Source organism: Montipora foliosa, chromosome 8, assembly GCF_036669935.1.
Source record: "Montipora foliosa isolate CH-2021 chromosome 8, ASM3666993v2, whole genome shotgun sequence".
NCBI classification, from domain to species: domain Eukaryota; kingdom Metazoa; phylum Cnidaria; class Anthozoa; order Scleractinia; family Acroporidae; genus Montipora; species Montipora foliosa.
In genome coordinates, this window is record NC_090876.1 from 38,440,488 (window position 1) to 38,456,996 (window position 16,509).

Genomic DNA, 16,509 nt, shown 5'->3' on the forward strand with positions numbered 1-16,509 from the left:
CCCTTTGTGCATGTAATTACATTTGCGAATCATTAGACCTTCAGGTCTTCTCTGAAAATAACTATAAACTGTAGCCCTGTCTCATAGCCCATGTTCATAAACTCTGTGGGACATAAAAGATCCCACACACTATTTGATAAGACCAGGGCACAGAGTACCCTGTGTTGTGGTCTTGTCTGAATTTAGGGTGACGGCCTTTAAGCTACATGTAATTAGTGTTGCAACACTGTTAGGTGCTACCCTCATTAAGGGTAAAGTATTTACTTACTTACAGCGATCCAGTTAATTTTTTCAAGTGGGGAGTTATGTAAACCATTTGATGGGTCACCCAGACGTCGTGCCAGCAGTGGCCCTTTGGCTCACACATTCATCTGTCGGGACGGGAAGCCTTCTTTGTCGGGTTATTGACCTGAGATCCGACTCTTATCTGGAACACTGTACTTACCATTGTGCATTGTGATTGGTTAATTTTGTTAGATACCTTGTCTGGTTTTGTTTTTAACAGTCTGTTACTGTTGCGCAAATGTGATTGGTGACATAAATGAAAGTAACGTTTGTTTGAAAAGTGAACTTTCCCATGGGTGCTACCGGTAATTAGAACTGCTTCGTATCAGTGTGTGACTTTGCATTTTGTGTTTAGTATATAGTTGAACGGCACGGCAAGACACTGTTGCCACAGTACCTGGGTTTGTACCGGATCACAGTGGACAATAAGGAAACATATCTTCTGGTAATGAAGAGTGTATTTAGCACGAGGTTTAAGGTCCACAAGAAGTACGATTTAAAGGGCTCAACTGTAGATCGTCAAGCAAGCACCAAAGAAAAGGTAGTGTCATTAGTGTTTTACCCACTAATTTGCTGTAAACCATGGTGAAGATTATAATGTTATTCCAGTTGGAATATATTTTTGGAAATACTTTGTGAAAGGATCAGGAATTGGTATTCATATAATAATTATTTTGATAAACTCAAAGTTGGACCTAGGATAGGTGGATACATGTAGCAAATTGAAATTGCAGTATTTTTGTGTTCTTAAATATGAGCATGTTTGCAAAAAATACTCTACTTCTTTTTTTGTCTCATACGTTGTATTAGTTTCTTATTTCAGTAAATACCGGTAGCTTACACAGGAAAATTCAACCTTTTGCTAAGAACTTCTAAATCCACTGAAACACGCTTTCCCCTTTATCCTTTTGACTCCTAAGGAGTGAGACTTAAATTTTAATTTCCAAAGGTCTTAGAAATTTTTGTCATTCTTTTTGCCAGACGAGAGAAAATCCTACACTGAAGGACAACGATTTTGTAAAAGATAATGCCAAGCTACTCATTGGTGATGAAGTTAAGAAAGACTTGCTACAAAGGATCAAAGATGATGTAGAGGTCTGTGTATCGTTGGTTAAAGGGCCACCGACAACCACAAGTCTTTGCGGGCGTGCAAGCTATCTGCGCCATTTTCTGTAATACAGAAACTAGTATTTCTTGAAAAGTCAAATTCCATCGCCTCACATCGTTGTGTTTTGGATGCCCAGTAGCTTCAAACTTTGTTAATATTTTCCTTAATGTTTAAATATTGTATTTTTGGCGTTATTTGGGTGTTGTGTTCGTGTTAAAAGCGAAATGAAAACTGTGAAGAAAGGTCGTCCGCCGAGGAAGGAAAAGCGCCATGTTATTTGGCTCACTACTTCAACCTTAAGATTATGGAACGAAAGGAGGAAGGCGTTTGGATTAAAAAACAAATCGAACAGCGAATTCGCAGAAGTTCTTCTTTACGGGATGTTTCTGAAGCGAACCGGCCGATTCGATTGCCCGGATAATAACAACAACAAAGGCGCGCAAAGGACACTGGTTGTCGGTGGCCCTTTAAAGTATTACTTAGTCAAACATTTTTTTTATTACGCTTTCAAGGTCCTGGGAAATCTTATATGTAGCAACTACAATTCCTTCACGATATTGTTAATCATTGCAAACTGGTGATGTACTTACAAGTACATATATCAGCCACCGAGTTATAATTTGCACTGGTAGTCTTCCATCGTGGATTTTATTCACAGCATTCTGTTTAGATTTTTATCATGGTGGTTGTGAACATTACTGTAAGAGAAAGGAACCTTTAGCCTGAAATTTCCTTTAATGAAACGAAAGTCGAAAAAAATTGAGTTGGTTGAATTGGGATTTGAACCCTTGACCCTTGACCTCTGTGATCAGAAGGCCACGATGAAACTTTCTGCAAAGCTTAAAAATATTCTGTACGGTAGAATAAGATCCACCACCAAAAATTCTTGAAATTAAGGTGGCTCTGAATCTCTGCCCTTCTGACTACTGCTCAGAAATTATCAAAAAAAATGGGAGTCAACTGGTTCGTTTTTGAGATATGAGCAGCTAAGGACAAATTAAAGGGTGTTTTTACAGGGCTTTACTGTTGCCACGGAGATATATTACGTCATAATAATAACTGCATCCTTTTCAGCAATGATTGGTGTTTCATATGATACCGTAATATTGCTTATACATGATACAGCGTTGTAGGGGTTGTAGTGCCGATCCTTCTAATAAGAGCGTTACTTGGAAGCGTTGAAACTGGCATCTGTGATGCCACTGCATCATTCTGGTCATTTGGCTCTCTAAAGCAAGATGAACTTAATCACATTTCTTAAATTCCAGAATTGGAAGGAAGAAATGTCTGCCTTTTCACTTTTAGTCATTAATGTACAAGAAAACTGTCCGGGAAAAAAAAAAACCCTTAGGCCTTGGCCAAAAGTCGAACTTCGCATGAGATGAACTAAATGGTAGTTTGGGTCCATCCAAATTTACTTGGGATTACCTAAATTTAGATTTTTGTGTCAAACGTTGAACTAAACGTCAAAGTGCAAAGGCGAAAGTCATTAGCATGCAAATTATCAAGTTTTGAGTTAAGTTCGAATCATGAGAAGTCTTACATGTACGTCTGTCCCAGACTTGATCTTCACACATTCTATCCGAACGTGTTGGTCGATCCAAATACGGTTCGTCAAACTTAAATGAATCAAACGTCGGACTTACGTGCACCGAATTCATTCACTTTAGTTCGTGACGTCTCATGTGTAGTTCGACGTTTGGCTGTTAAATGCTGATGGGAATAAATGTATTGATTACACCGTAAAAAATTGTGTGGTCATTCTGGTATGCATAAACATCCACTGTGCATGTTTGACCTCTGACTATTTTACCCCCACAGTGACATTAATTTTATTAGTTTTACTGGTTGAAACCAGGTGATTTTCTCATACCAAATCCATTAGAAGGTAAAGAAGTTGACAAAACAACAGTTTTAAAGGTTTGAGTGCCTTAATCTAAAGGCTGTCACATTTAAACTGACAGTGTAATGTTGTTTTCGTTGTTTAGTTTTTAACAAGTCTAAACATAATGGATTACAGCCTGCTGGTGGGCATTCATGACATCGATAAGGCAGAAGCTGGTAACGATGTTGACGATTTCCTTGGTGGTATAGAGAGTACGGAGGATAGTGACATGGAGTCTCCCCGTGAAGCAGATTCGCCACCAGAATCAGACTCCCCTGTTGAGGGGGACATGTCAATCAGTGAAACCCCGCCGACAACTCCACCAGCAAACATCAACGGTCGGGAGAGAAATATTAGTTTTGGAAGTGCTGAACTAGATGAGAGAGAAGAGGATGATGATGTTACAGAATTTTTTCAAAGTGTAGATGGTATGTTTGCCCTGCCAATATTTGTGTGTTTAGTTAAAGATTGCCTCTGCGGAGATTTCATAATATTGTTTTACATGTATTGTAGGTCAACTTTGTACCTTTCACTCCTGTGATATTTTGTATTGACAAGACCTCATTTTATTATGGTTCATTCGTTTGATCATTTGTTGATTTTTTTCTTTCATTTATTCACAAATAATTTCCTCGTGGAGTCGCGAATAAAGCTATCTGATGCAATGAGTAACCACGCGGTTTTTTTTTTTTCGTTAGGCCAAAGAAAAATCATTTTAAAAAAAATGAATTTGCATGTGAACAACAAAGTTATAGACAGTTTCGTTTCTTTTGTTTTCCCATTTTCTTGGTCACGGACTGTAAATCTGACAAGTACTTTTATCTTTGTCTTCTTGACTTCGTCTGACAGAAACAAGACGAGAGTTATATTTCCTTGGAATTATAGACGTCTTAACATTTTATGGAGCAGGAAAAAAGGCTGCCCATGCAGCCAAGACAGTAAAACATGGGGTGAGTGAAAAATGACATGACCACAGCAATCTGTTTTAAGTTGTTGCCTCCTTTTTTCAATCATTTTTCTTTGATACAGTACTACTATAGTAAAAAAAAGAACATATCTTTTTCCTTCAATTTTCTAGTAATATCCCTCAAAAGCCAGACCTCTTTGGTAATGGGGGACATCCGTTAACCAAAAAGAACTTTAAACCCTAGGAAATAATCTTTATTAATTTATCATTCGATGTATTTTGTCCTTCCTTTTCATTGGCCGAGAGCCCACCACGTGACCTGCAAATAACTGCCTACAAATAAGTGTTTTGCTGCAAATAATATTCTGCTCATGCGCAACTGAAATCGCGCTCTAGTGAGAAAATGGCAGATCGGTTGCCCGAGCTGTTAGAGAATGATTCGACATCTTTAGTTGATCGAAAGAACAGTGAGAATACTAAGAAAGGAACAAAAGTTGCACTCAACGCATTTCGAGAGTATCTCAAGGAAAGAAAGGTAGACGAAGAGGCACTCGTGTCGTCGATGAAGAGATTTTATGCTGAAGCCAGAAAAAAGAATGGCGAGCTTTACACCAAAGCTTCACTTTGTCGGGATACGCTTTGAAAACTTTGAAATTCTTCAGCTTTGTTGATGCCTAGTGTTATTGAACTGTTTGACTGTAAGTACAATTTGAAGTCTACAAATATAATTATGCTGAGAAGGAAGCCAATTGATTGGTGCCATTACTCGACTCTGCAAGGCAGCGCGCGCTTACGGCTTCCCGGAAACAAAAACAAAAAACAAAGAACAAACTCGGTGATCGAATGATAAAACAATTATTGAACTCGGTTATCGCAAAATATCGTGATTTGTCAGTGTCTCGCATATCAATTATTTGCCTCAGCCTTCGGCTTTGGCAATAATTGATCTGCTCGCCACTGACAAATCACGATATTTTTCTCAACCTCGTCCAATAATAATTGTTAAAGGGAGAGTTTCACGTCTCTGCGCATGGGCAAACTGTCACGTCAGCCCATTTAATTCCATTGTTATTGAAACAATCGAAAGCACTGATGCAGGAAACGGAAACAATCCCGTAGTAATGGATTACTCATTGGAGTTACTTTTGTAATCATTTCCTTTGTGTTATGAGCCTACTGCATGCGGATAGATTACTCGTGCGTTATGACAACTCGTGCGTAGAATAAATTTTAGATCAAAACTGAATTCGATATTTTCTGTGTAAACCCGCAGTGTCTTCCACCAAATTCGGGCCTTAGTCATTCAGTGTATTTGCTTTAATACTCTCTGTGTTTAATTAACATCATCTGGTTCAGTAAGAAACCGTAAAATTTGCAACTGCTAGCGCTAAAGCTTGGACATGCGCAAAACCGTGAAACTGACCATAAAATTATTATGTGGACGGGAGTGGTTTACCCGGAACTAAAACATTCGTGGTATCAATACGACCACTACATCCGGGAACCGAGTGACGTATTTTTCGTATGTAAAACGATTGGTGATATTGAGGATCGACATCACGATTCCCGCCATTTTTTGTTTGTATTAATACCCAGTATTTGTATCAACCTGCTTTTCAATCTCTACCATGTATATTTTTTGTCCATGTAAGGAAGAGAAAATTACATTTTAGCTCGAAGAACAGTCTTTTTATAAAACCGGTTTGTGTGGAAGTTTTTCAAAGAAAGCATTTTCATGTATATTCAAGACAAAATGGATTTTAGCTCCGATTTTAGCAGCGCTTATGTTCACTTAAGTGGGTTGATTGGAGTGGCGATCACAACAGGCTCTTTGACCCAGTCTATAACTGTTACCGTTATGCGGACTTTTGAAGTTTGCATATATCGACAGTCACTGTGAGTCAACACAAGTGTATGGTTCCAAAAGCCGAAATCCTCTATCCTGATTACAAACTGTAGAAAATTTGGTTCCTAAATTCGAAGGAAAACGAGAATTGACTTTCTTTTATTGTAGTAGTGCTTAAAGCTAAGTACGTCATGTTGCCAGGTATTTGTGGGCATTCTTCCAGGTTTTTTTTTTGTTTCTTTCAAATTAATGAGTTGACAAGATTTTGTTGTCTTTGAAAACCCAGTACTTTATGAAATTATTTTTTGTCAAAACTCAATGTAGTGATGTTGAATTCCTGTGACTTACAATTTATTTGAGAAACTGTAGTGTCACGAGCATTAAATTTATTTGCAGACTTGACGAAACCTCCACTGAATGAAGTAGCAAGCCCTTTTAAACGCTATAAAACGCTTTAACAGTTTTTTCTATTTTATGTAAAGTTGATTTTCAATTGTATGAAGTTGGTGAAAGTCATCATGAACTATGCTGTATTTTTTAATGTTTTTTTTCCATGCACATTGATTTTCAGGATTTTTTTTTAGTTTTGGTTATCCTGCATTAAATTCTTATTATCATATCGCGAAGTACAACACAACTATATATAAGAGATCACTTTTTTAGTCTTCGTATAAGTACTAAATGTCTTTCGTTGGAGCAAATTAACTTGATCTCTAACCAACCTTAATCTTTCTCGATCTTTGTGTTTGTCACACCCATAAAATACGTGCTACTTTTCTTTTCCGAATGGCCAAGACAATAATATTGTGGGGTTTTGGTTCGTAAATTGGTGTTAAACCAATCCATGATCTTTGACATTCCATGTCATAGATTGCCGCAGTTCACTGGCGAGTCAGTGTGAGGCAAACGACAGCGATTGCCAATCAGCGTGACAACATCTGGTTAACATCTCCTAGGGTAACTTCATATCTTTCAAAACCTTCCTAACTTTAATCTTTTTTTGACTTAATCTATGATAAATATAAAACAGCATGTTATTTCTTTGTTACTTGACTGGGCTTAAACATCTGTCATTCTCTTCTACATTATATACACTTGCGCGAAAATTTCACACTTCCACACTTTCAGTCCTCTCCGTAAATTACACAGCGGGGACAGTTGCTCCCTGAACCTACCCCCTCGAGTTCTTTAAAGCTCAAGTGGCGGAAGGTCGTAAGTTCGACTCCTGTGAGAAGCACTCGGAAAATTCTTCCGAAGATACCCGAGTCGGAATCGAAAAAATAAGATCCCGGCACTCAATGTTAATATTTTAACATGGACTTAATACTATCATGCTCTCAAATTCTCATTATTTCTAACTCTTCACTGCCCTGACTTGTAAACAACTTAATTCTGCCGATGATTACTGAATTTCAAATAACGAGTAGATAAGCACTAGCGTAAGTGTTTGGTGTAAACTAACCAACGTGATCGAGTAAACTTTCCCTTTTTTCTTTTTCATAAATATAGTTCGTTCAACTGTTAATTGCGACTCAAGCATTCAAACAGACCTTCAACTTATAGACTAAGAAACAATGTTTTTTTTTTGAAATAATTGTGTTGTTGAAGTCTTTCCGTGGTTAAGGCAAGGGTACAAACAGTAAAGTCAAGAGCTTCGGATACAAACTGTGTTTCCTTTGCCCTTGAATGATCCACAAGTTTAGCTCATGCACTTGTTTTTTCTTCCTCTTTCTTCTTAGGCAGGAGCTGAAATTTCCACAGTAAAACCGGAGAATTACGCCAAGAGATTCCTGGAGCTAATGGAGAGAATATTTGAGTAGAGAACTGAACTAGAGATTAAACTATAAATAATGTGCTACAATCTATGTACAGTTTAAATCAACAAAGAAATACAAATAACACCCTAAAAGAGAAAGATTTTACATCACTGAAGTTTCAATGGTAAATTGACCGCTGGACAAAGCTATGTCAATTTTAAGAGTTAAGCTTCTGTTATGGTTTACTGGTCTAATAAAGACTAATGCTGAATCGTCAATTTCTTAATCCGTTTTAAGAGATTTTCAGTTTAGTGTAGTAAAACCATGTCTTAAGTAACGTTCTGACCTATTGCAAGTTGTGAAACTGCAAATAGCAGTGTCATGAACCGATTAAAAACCTAAATTATTTCCTGTGACATGCTGAAAGCGATGGAAGCTGCGCTGCGCTTCATGGGTCGAAAAACTCGCGCGAGATTTTTAAGCCAAGTACTCCGCGAATCCTTTGCAGTGGCCGACTGACAGTTTTTGGCACTTATTTGGAAAACACTATGTTGTGACCAAATTACAATCAGGCTCTGAAATACTTGATTTCATTCTACTTCTCGTTTAAATCTCCGTTATCAGGAATAGACTACGATCGGGGGTGGAAGCTGAATAATTGAACCTCGATTATTCATTATTCTTTGTGTGTTTTGTTCGAATTATTCCTTATTCTTTTTGAATGTTTGTAGGTTATTCATAATTCTTTGTTGTTATTCATTACTCCACTAGCATAACTGTATTATTCATTATTCCGGCGTTTTCAGACCCAATTAATCATTATTCATTTTTTATTTATACTCGTTATTCATTATTCATTATTCAACTTCCATCCCCGAGACTACGAGCAGTCCCTCTTTCGCTGCTTAGAGGAGAAGACAGGCGCGAGAAAAAATGGCCGAGCAAAATCTGGATTCATGAAGGAGCACTCTTCTTCGAATCTAGATTTCGCGCGGCCATTTTTTCTGTGTCTGTATTCACTTCTTGCTCAATAAACAAAGCGGAACGGCATAGCAGAGGTCCTTCTGGTGGGTACTGTAGGCAGATCGGTGCCTTAGCTTCGCTAATTCCGGTAAATCTAAGAAGAAACAACAACAACAGGAAGAAACGAACAGTGAATCAAATCTTCTTAAAACGAGATCCAAGCAAGTGACGAGTTTTTAGATGGAAGACTCATCCCTGCGGTGCTCTCTTTCTAGCCCTTTTATTCCCACGATTAGCCTGTAAGCAGGCTCTTTCGTTGCAACATGTTTTCGAGAGTGGAATTTCGATAATCATATAATTATATCACCCAAGCGTTGAATTGACCATATTCGTATTCTCAGTATCAGACTGGAACTACAGCTTGCAATGGAGGGTAATGCGGGGGAATATATTAAAAAGTATTTGCATTTGAAAAGACTCTCTTTCATTAGCCTCCATTGCAAGCTGAGAATACTGAGAATACGAATATGGTTTCTTGTCCGAAACGGAAAATACCATAATACTCTTTGTTTGTTACCGGGTGAAATGGTTGTGCGCATGCGTGATGTGTTGGCGACACCGGGTTGGTGTTAGCGTGTGTCACCTTCCTTTTATTATTGTTATCTTTGTTTTTCCACCCAAATTTTAAATAAGCATTGTTTCCAGTTTCTCTCGGGACTTACAATGGTCCCAAGAGAAAACAAAAGCAATGCCTATTGAAACTTTATTATTTTTAAAAGCTTTGACCCGGGCGTGGGAGTATTTTGCTCTTGAACGTCTGCTAGGTTGTGCCATATATCAGTGAAATAGCTGGCCTTTTTCTGCGTTTCTTAACAGATCGTTATCCTCTTTGGAGGCGTTTTTCTGTGTTTGCCTTAATTTGCTTCACTCGCCCTTCTGCCTTCTGCCCCGTGTATTGGTTTGTGGGTATGAGGTAGGTTGGGGCTGTTCCAAATTTTAGTGATACCAAAAAGGGGGTCCCTGGAAGTGCTTAATGCAGCAAGTGGGATTCCTTCAAATTTTTTGGGTAGTAAATAATGTCTCATCAGCCCGCCCCCCTATCAACAAGTTTTTGTGAACGCTTCCTAAATGATGTAATGCATTGTTTTAGCCAATTGAAATCCTGTAAGTTATTTCTATTGTGCATTTTTTTTGGGTTCAAAATGTTCCCGTGATGAATGAATCAACGAAGGAAATGGTGTACGAAATGAATCATATTGAACTGCGGATATGAAATCAAGTGAAGCTATGATCCTCGCAGTTATGAACTCAATTTTAGCAATTGCATCATAGATTGGCTTGATAAGTTTACAGCAGTTATAGTGTACACGCGCGCCTCAACGACTTTTTCATATTTCGAACGTAAAATTTAGGTGGACGTGAATCAAATGTTTCCATGACGATACTACTGTTCGCTTGGCGGCAGTTGAATTCTTTATTGAACATTTGATTGACGTCCACCTAAATTTTGTTTTCGAATATGAAAAAATGTCGTTAAGGGGCCCATGTTACTGATAACCGCTGTAAAGAACGTGCTAAACTTGCTCACTGTCCCAAATTTAAACCTCTCTTTTTCGAAGTCAGCGGAATATTAAACCATCAAAAACTGATCAGTTGGGTCAACGGAAAAAGCGGTAAAATGCCCAATCATTGTAAAATGGCAGAAGTCACAATTGATTATTTAGCTTTTCGGGCTCTAAACTCACTCTAAAGTGTTTAGTTTTCATCGATTTCTCAGTTTGCTCATGGATTTAGCAAATGATGGACGCCAGCTTATGAGGCAGAAATTGTAAAATATTTCCGTGTTGAAAACCGGTCTTTGCCTGTAACTACGTATACGTGATTAATATTAAATAACGCAGATTCTTTATGTACCAAAATTTGTCATTTAAATTATGACGGTTTCTCAACAGACCTTCTAACAATCACGTCTTGTTGCTGTAAAGGTGTGTATTTGTGCGGGTCTTGTAGAAACGGTTTCATTGCAGTCAGCTCTTCTTTCTCTATTCAGAAAGCGCGGATCTGCGGAGCCTTTTTCAACGTATCAGCAGTAGGTTTGGATTATATTCAGTTCTCGTAAAAATTGCATAAAGCATTAGAGCTTTAATAATATACGTGGAAAATTACTCGATTCTGGATTCAGTGCAAAAAGTGTAATACTTAGCTCTTATTAACCGAACAGGAGGTCTGTATGGAAGAATTAATCTTGACCGAGGCGGTGAGTACAGACCTAGGTCAAAATTCTCCCATACAGGCTGACTAAGCGCGGCTAATAAGAAGTTTATTATGTGGAAAACAAGAACAATTTAATTCGTTTCATGTAATGGTTTGTTGTAACTGACATTTTGCTGGCGAACGGCGATGAGTAGCGATGAGCTGAACTTAATGCTGTCAAAATTTGCTCGTCCTCCAGTCCTTACCTCTTTTTCTCATCATGCTTTTTGGCATTTCCATAAATAAATATTGGCAGACGAAAATACTCAATATTTTTGCATGTTAGTTTGCAACTTTTTCACCCCAAAACATGACCGGTCTAGATGGGATAATCTAGACCGCGCTCAATATCGATTCAGCCAATCAAATTCGTGAATTTGCAAGTCCTTGTGCAACAGAGTCATAATTAGAGCCAAAGTGCAAATTTGCCAAAGTGGAAGTGCAAATTTCACCTTTATCACGCGGCGGCCATTTTGGAGTCCGTGGGGAATAAAGGCTTTGTTTTTGCATTGCCTTTGCCCGTCCAGCCTCACACTGAATGAGAGGTTCGACGGGCAAAATCTTTTGTTTGGACATTGAGTGATATGGGTCTATTGCACATTGAAATTCTGGATTATGATTGACTAATAAACAATAGGCTTTGGCCAGAACCAATCATATCTTTGTTTTCAAATCAAGCGCACGACGCACCCTAGATGGCGCAATTTATGGCGCAATTTTTCCCTGATAGTGTGATACGAGAGCGTTTCTTCTGCTTCACCATCTCGAATTTATTCGTGTTTATTAAATTTTCAACCTCAGATAATGCATCTCTCGTGCTCTGATTGGTTTACTCAATCGAGGTTATCAGCTCCTATAGCTTAGTTTGACCTTATATGGTAAAGGATTGCGGTAAGCGTTGCTAAGCTAAAATTATTTTTCCCGGAATGCGAAATTTCTCTCTGAATAAAGCGAAAAAAAAAACTTTTTTGTGGAAAGTTTGGCTCAATTCCGAAGTAGAAGTACGCTAAAAGGTAAGAAATGTTTTTGTGATGTCTGCCTGACCACCAGGTATTACACAACATCGCATCGTCATCAAGTTTTTTCGATTTCGCTCGGATTCGTTCTTCGAAACTTTTGGAGTTTAAGGAATTTAATAAAACAATTATTCCTTTCGCGCTTGTTAGACATGAGACTGGTTATAGCCAACTCGACCGCTACCTGCCTCGTAGGCTATTCACAACACTCCTAATGATATGCGAAAATTATTGGCTAGGCGTGCATAAAACACTTGCATGACACTACAGGATAGCTATAAATACGCTTTGGTTGAGGTGCGCTCCCTTCTTGCTCAGTTTCCAGCGGAACACTGGTCCGGAAGAACGTCCGACGGCCAACGTTTGCAAAAACGTAACCCTTCCTTGTACTTGTATATGTTCATTGCCTTGACTTTAACATCTTCAGTTCCCACGGCCTGCTCCCGTCTGACCGTGTAGCTCAATCGGTAGAGCGGGGTGATCTAATCCGAAGGTCGTGGGTTCAATTTCCACCCTGGTCAGAGTTTTTCTCTGTCCTTCTGTGGGCCCATTATAATTAGTGGGGCTAACGCTCACATGGTTCATATGGGGTAGAAAACTGGCACTTCACATTACACTCTAATAAATTAAGCCTTCTCCATCAGGCCACGAGGACGCTTTCGCTTGAAGAAAAGGGACGTTGGGGTAAAACGTGATATTCATCGGTAACATAATCTGACTGTACTGGGTTAAGCCCTGTAAGAAATATGCAAAATCCTTCAATAACAGGACAGGCAAGTTTACAGAAATAATTCAGAGTACAACATCAATTTTCGTCACTCAAACCCAAGGAATCGCAGCATAGCGACGTCAGCGATGTGTATTATACGTTAATGGTACCTGTCTTATAACAACAGGCGACCAAAAAACTAATTAATTATTAGACCTTTCTCCAAAATGGCGGAAACGGAGTTAAAATTGAGCTGAAAGAAAAACTGATACCAGAAATAGAAAGACCACCTTAACTTTAGTAACCCTGCAAAGTTTCAGCGTATGAGGTGTTAATTTGTATGACTGGAGGTATACGCCATACAAACGTTTGTAAATTTCTCAACTTACATTTTTTCAGCTGAAATTACACCAGATATGCTGAAAATTTGCAGGGTTACTAAAGTAAAGCAAGCACACGGTTTTAATTTTAACTTATTTGAATTTTCGGCCGCCATTCCCATAGCCGCCGCCAGTGGCTGGGCACGCGGCAGAATTGAAATCGGTTCCAGTTTTTTCCGACCAGGATCTGTTCACGCGTCACAGCAATACCGAGACGAAGTCGAGGTGAATATTCACCGATAATCACTGAGCCTGAGGCGAATAATTGTTTTAGTATAAATAGACAGGTGATTATTTCAAAAAAGAGACAAAAAAAAAACATTTCAACGCGAAAATCATCTTCACTTACAGTGGCAAAACGATTACTGGCAGCCATTTTGTCCGTCGAGGTGATTATCGGCTGATAATCCGAGATAGCGAGCCAATAGGCCACTTCACATCAATAGCCCAATGCATTAACCGTATCAACATTGCAACAAAAACAAGCTTTATTTAATTAGCTGTGGTGTTGTTGTCCTTTTCAGTATTACAAAATAACATAAATGGCCCTTCCAACAAAAATTCACTCGTTTTTTTATGGCTTTATTTTCCATGAATTTTCTCTGCATCAAAATCTTAACTCAACAATTTAAGGTCCCTTCCTTTCACAGACTTTTAGTGCCGACCAAAAGGGTTCAAATTATGGAAGGCCTTTAAAAAAAACTTGTCAGTAATTAATACAGTAAAACCAAAATTCCATGAAAGAATAGGCTCTATTAATAGAGTGTTTTCACTCGTGTGATCAGTTACTTTCTTTTTCCACCGAAACAAAAGAAAACGTTTGCATGATAATAGAACTCAATTCCCGGAGAATTAGTTGGGACACCAACATGGCCGCCATTCCATTGTTTAGGAACACCAACTGGCAACATGGTCCGTAAAGACTTGTTTCCATATCTCACAGTGCCTTTGGATGTGACGCCTGGAACAACAGAACTCAAACAACCCAAACCCAAAAAAAATGCTAACCTTAGGCCTAAACATTATCTAAAGCATATTGTTTTGGCCTAAGGTTAGCATTTTTGTAAAGGTTTAATTGGGTTGTTTCAGCTATTGCACCCTTCACCCCCTACCGCCACCCCAGGCCCCTCACGTCCAAAGGCACTTTGAGATATGGAAACAAGTATTTACCAACATGGTCACAGTGACGTCACGTGAAAACACTCCATAAGAAAACTAGAAACCTCATGTGATTTTTAATAACTATGCATATTTATATTGTTTGAAGCAAGGTTAGGACTATTGCAATCTACAAGGTGTGGTCACACTAGACTGCCTACAGGCTTATTGGATATTTTGTGAGTAGAGCAGATGGATTTCTCTTCCTCATCCCACCACTTTAAGAGAACATTTCTGAACAACCACAAGGATAGCCTGTTTGCAGGTTACAATCATACTTGAGGCTGTTTACACTGTGGAAAAAATATCCTGGCCCATGAAAGACCCTAGAAAGTGGTAACCCAATGGCACATGTTCTCGGTATAGACCCCTTTTAGTTAATTCCCAGTCTGGAGGACAAAAAAATAAGATAGTTTTGCATTTGAAAGGTTTGTTTCTCTCATGGGAGAGAACAACCATTGTTTTGTCCTCCAGATTGGGAATTTCTGAAATGGGTCTATTTAGTTTACCTATAAAATATTGAACTTGGCATTTTAATGTTAGCATTTCTCAAGTGATCAGTGATGAGACCTTAGCAAAGAGACGGAAAAAGCCTAATACCACGCAAAGCAATTTCACTTGAGAGATTGTAGAACTTGCAAGATCAAAACAAACAAGGTGGCTGCTGGGTGCTCAGTACTTGTTATTTGTTTTTCATTGACCCATAACCCCAACCCAAATTTCTGTATGGAAACTAAGTAGAACATTGCTTAACACACTTGATCTTTCTCCCTCTATTCTTGGTTCACCCATTGTGACAAGGCAGCCATGTTGGATAAGAATACAATACAATTTCTTTTTGCAGAATTGTAATAATAATTAATTTCAGTTCTCAGCTGAGAGAGAAAGGTTATTGTTCTTGTCATCCAACATGGCCACCATGACATCGCATGCAAACCAGCAATGTAAACACACCCAAACTTGTAAGGTTAGTTCTAACCTTACTTCAAATAACTTCAAATAACTCAAAGTCTTCGCAGGACAGGACCTTGACCCTGCTTGTAACGTCTTTTAAAGTGCCTATCACCTCAACAAATTTTTTCCCCTTTATTCATTCTCCAGAATCCTCCCATGTATATTGTGTTGCTTTTGAACCCTTAAAAAAACTGAATTTTTTCACTCACTTTGAAAGACGGCAAAAGTGGCCATAGTTTGATCCATGACAGAGCCACGAAGAGGAATGAGTTCGATACTGGGTTGAACTCACAAATAATTACTTTGCAACACTATTTTCAAAGAATTATCGCAATGCAAAGCAGACTATGATGTCAACCCGGTATTACACCCATTCCTCTTTCTGGTGCAGTCACAGATCAAATTGTAACTAGTTTTTGCAATGGAGGCTAATGCGGCGGAATCTTTTCAAATGCAAATACTTTTTAATATATTTCCCCGCATTAGCCTCCATTGCACGCTAGTTCGAGTCCAATACTGAGAATACGAATATGGTCTATTAGTGTTAGACAAAATTAATGCAGAGAATTATTGGGCAGACAGGATTTTTTTGAGGTGCTCTAGACACTATAAAGGTCTTCTTGAATAGGAAGCTCAGAGTTTTCTTTATAATGTTAAACAAAGTAAAATGCTTGTATGAGGATAATCTTAGGTTATTGGGGATTAAAATTTCTCCCAGCAGCTGTTGCTCCCACCATTCAACTTACTTTCAAGAAACTGAGAAAAACACCCACTTCCACAAAGCCTCCAGTTAAGGTAAGCTGGTGTATTCTCAGCATATTTGCATAATGGTCAGCCAACAATTTTGAATTTTTAAGGCCAGATTTGGGGTGAGCAATAGAACGCCTTTGCCCAATCCATAGTCATGGTAAATGGCACATGCTTGTGGCTGTGTTGACACACAGCTGGGGAAAGTTCTAATCTAAGGGTGCTTTCCTTTTATCAGAACTGGCTGGCCAGACCAGTCAGTTTCCAAAGAAAATGCAACAATTTGAAGGACCACTTGCATGATAATCCCTTGCATTCTTCTAGGAGTATTTTATTATTCTCAAACAGTGCTAATTTGAAGGCGTTGTAGAGTTAGTCCTTCGAAATGCCCAGTCTGGCTGGTTAGTTCTGTCAAATGGAAAGCGTCCTAAGTAACCTTTAAATGATTTTATACTAAGTTGTATACTTTGCTAATACAAATTACAATATTAAGTTGTATACTTTGCTAATACAAATTAATAATCCAAAATAAAGGCACGGA

General features: G+C 38.5%; 1 protein-coding gene across 2 annotated transcripts in view; it reads left to right on the forward strand.

Annotated features, from left to right (window-relative positions):
- Positions 1 to 8,200, forward strand: part of LOC138013352 (phosphatidylinositol 5-phosphate 4-kinase type-2 alpha-like) — a 14,669-nt gene extending 6,469 nt beyond the window's left edge. The window contains exons 5-10 of one of the 2 annotated variants that reach the window (XM_068860400.1): positions 641 to 826; positions 1,267 to 1,380; positions 3,382 to 3,706; positions 4,128 to 4,228; positions 6,902 to 6,988; positions 7,771 to 8,066. In XM_068860400.1, coding sequence (XP_068716501.1) covers positions 641 to 826; positions 1,267 to 1,380; positions 3,382 to 3,706; positions 4,128 to 4,228; positions 6,902 to 6,988; positions 7,771 to 7,851 — 894 coding nt within the window. In that variant the 3' untranslated portion in view covers positions 7,852 to 8,066. Of the gene's footprint in view, positions 1 to 640; positions 827 to 1,266; positions 1,381 to 3,381; positions 3,707 to 4,127; positions 4,229 to 6,901; positions 6,989 to 7,770 lie in introns of both variants that reach the window. The other variant, XM_068860401.1, reaches the window with a different exon arrangement.
- The last annotated feature ends 8,309 nt before the right edge of the window (positions 8,201 to 16,509 follow it).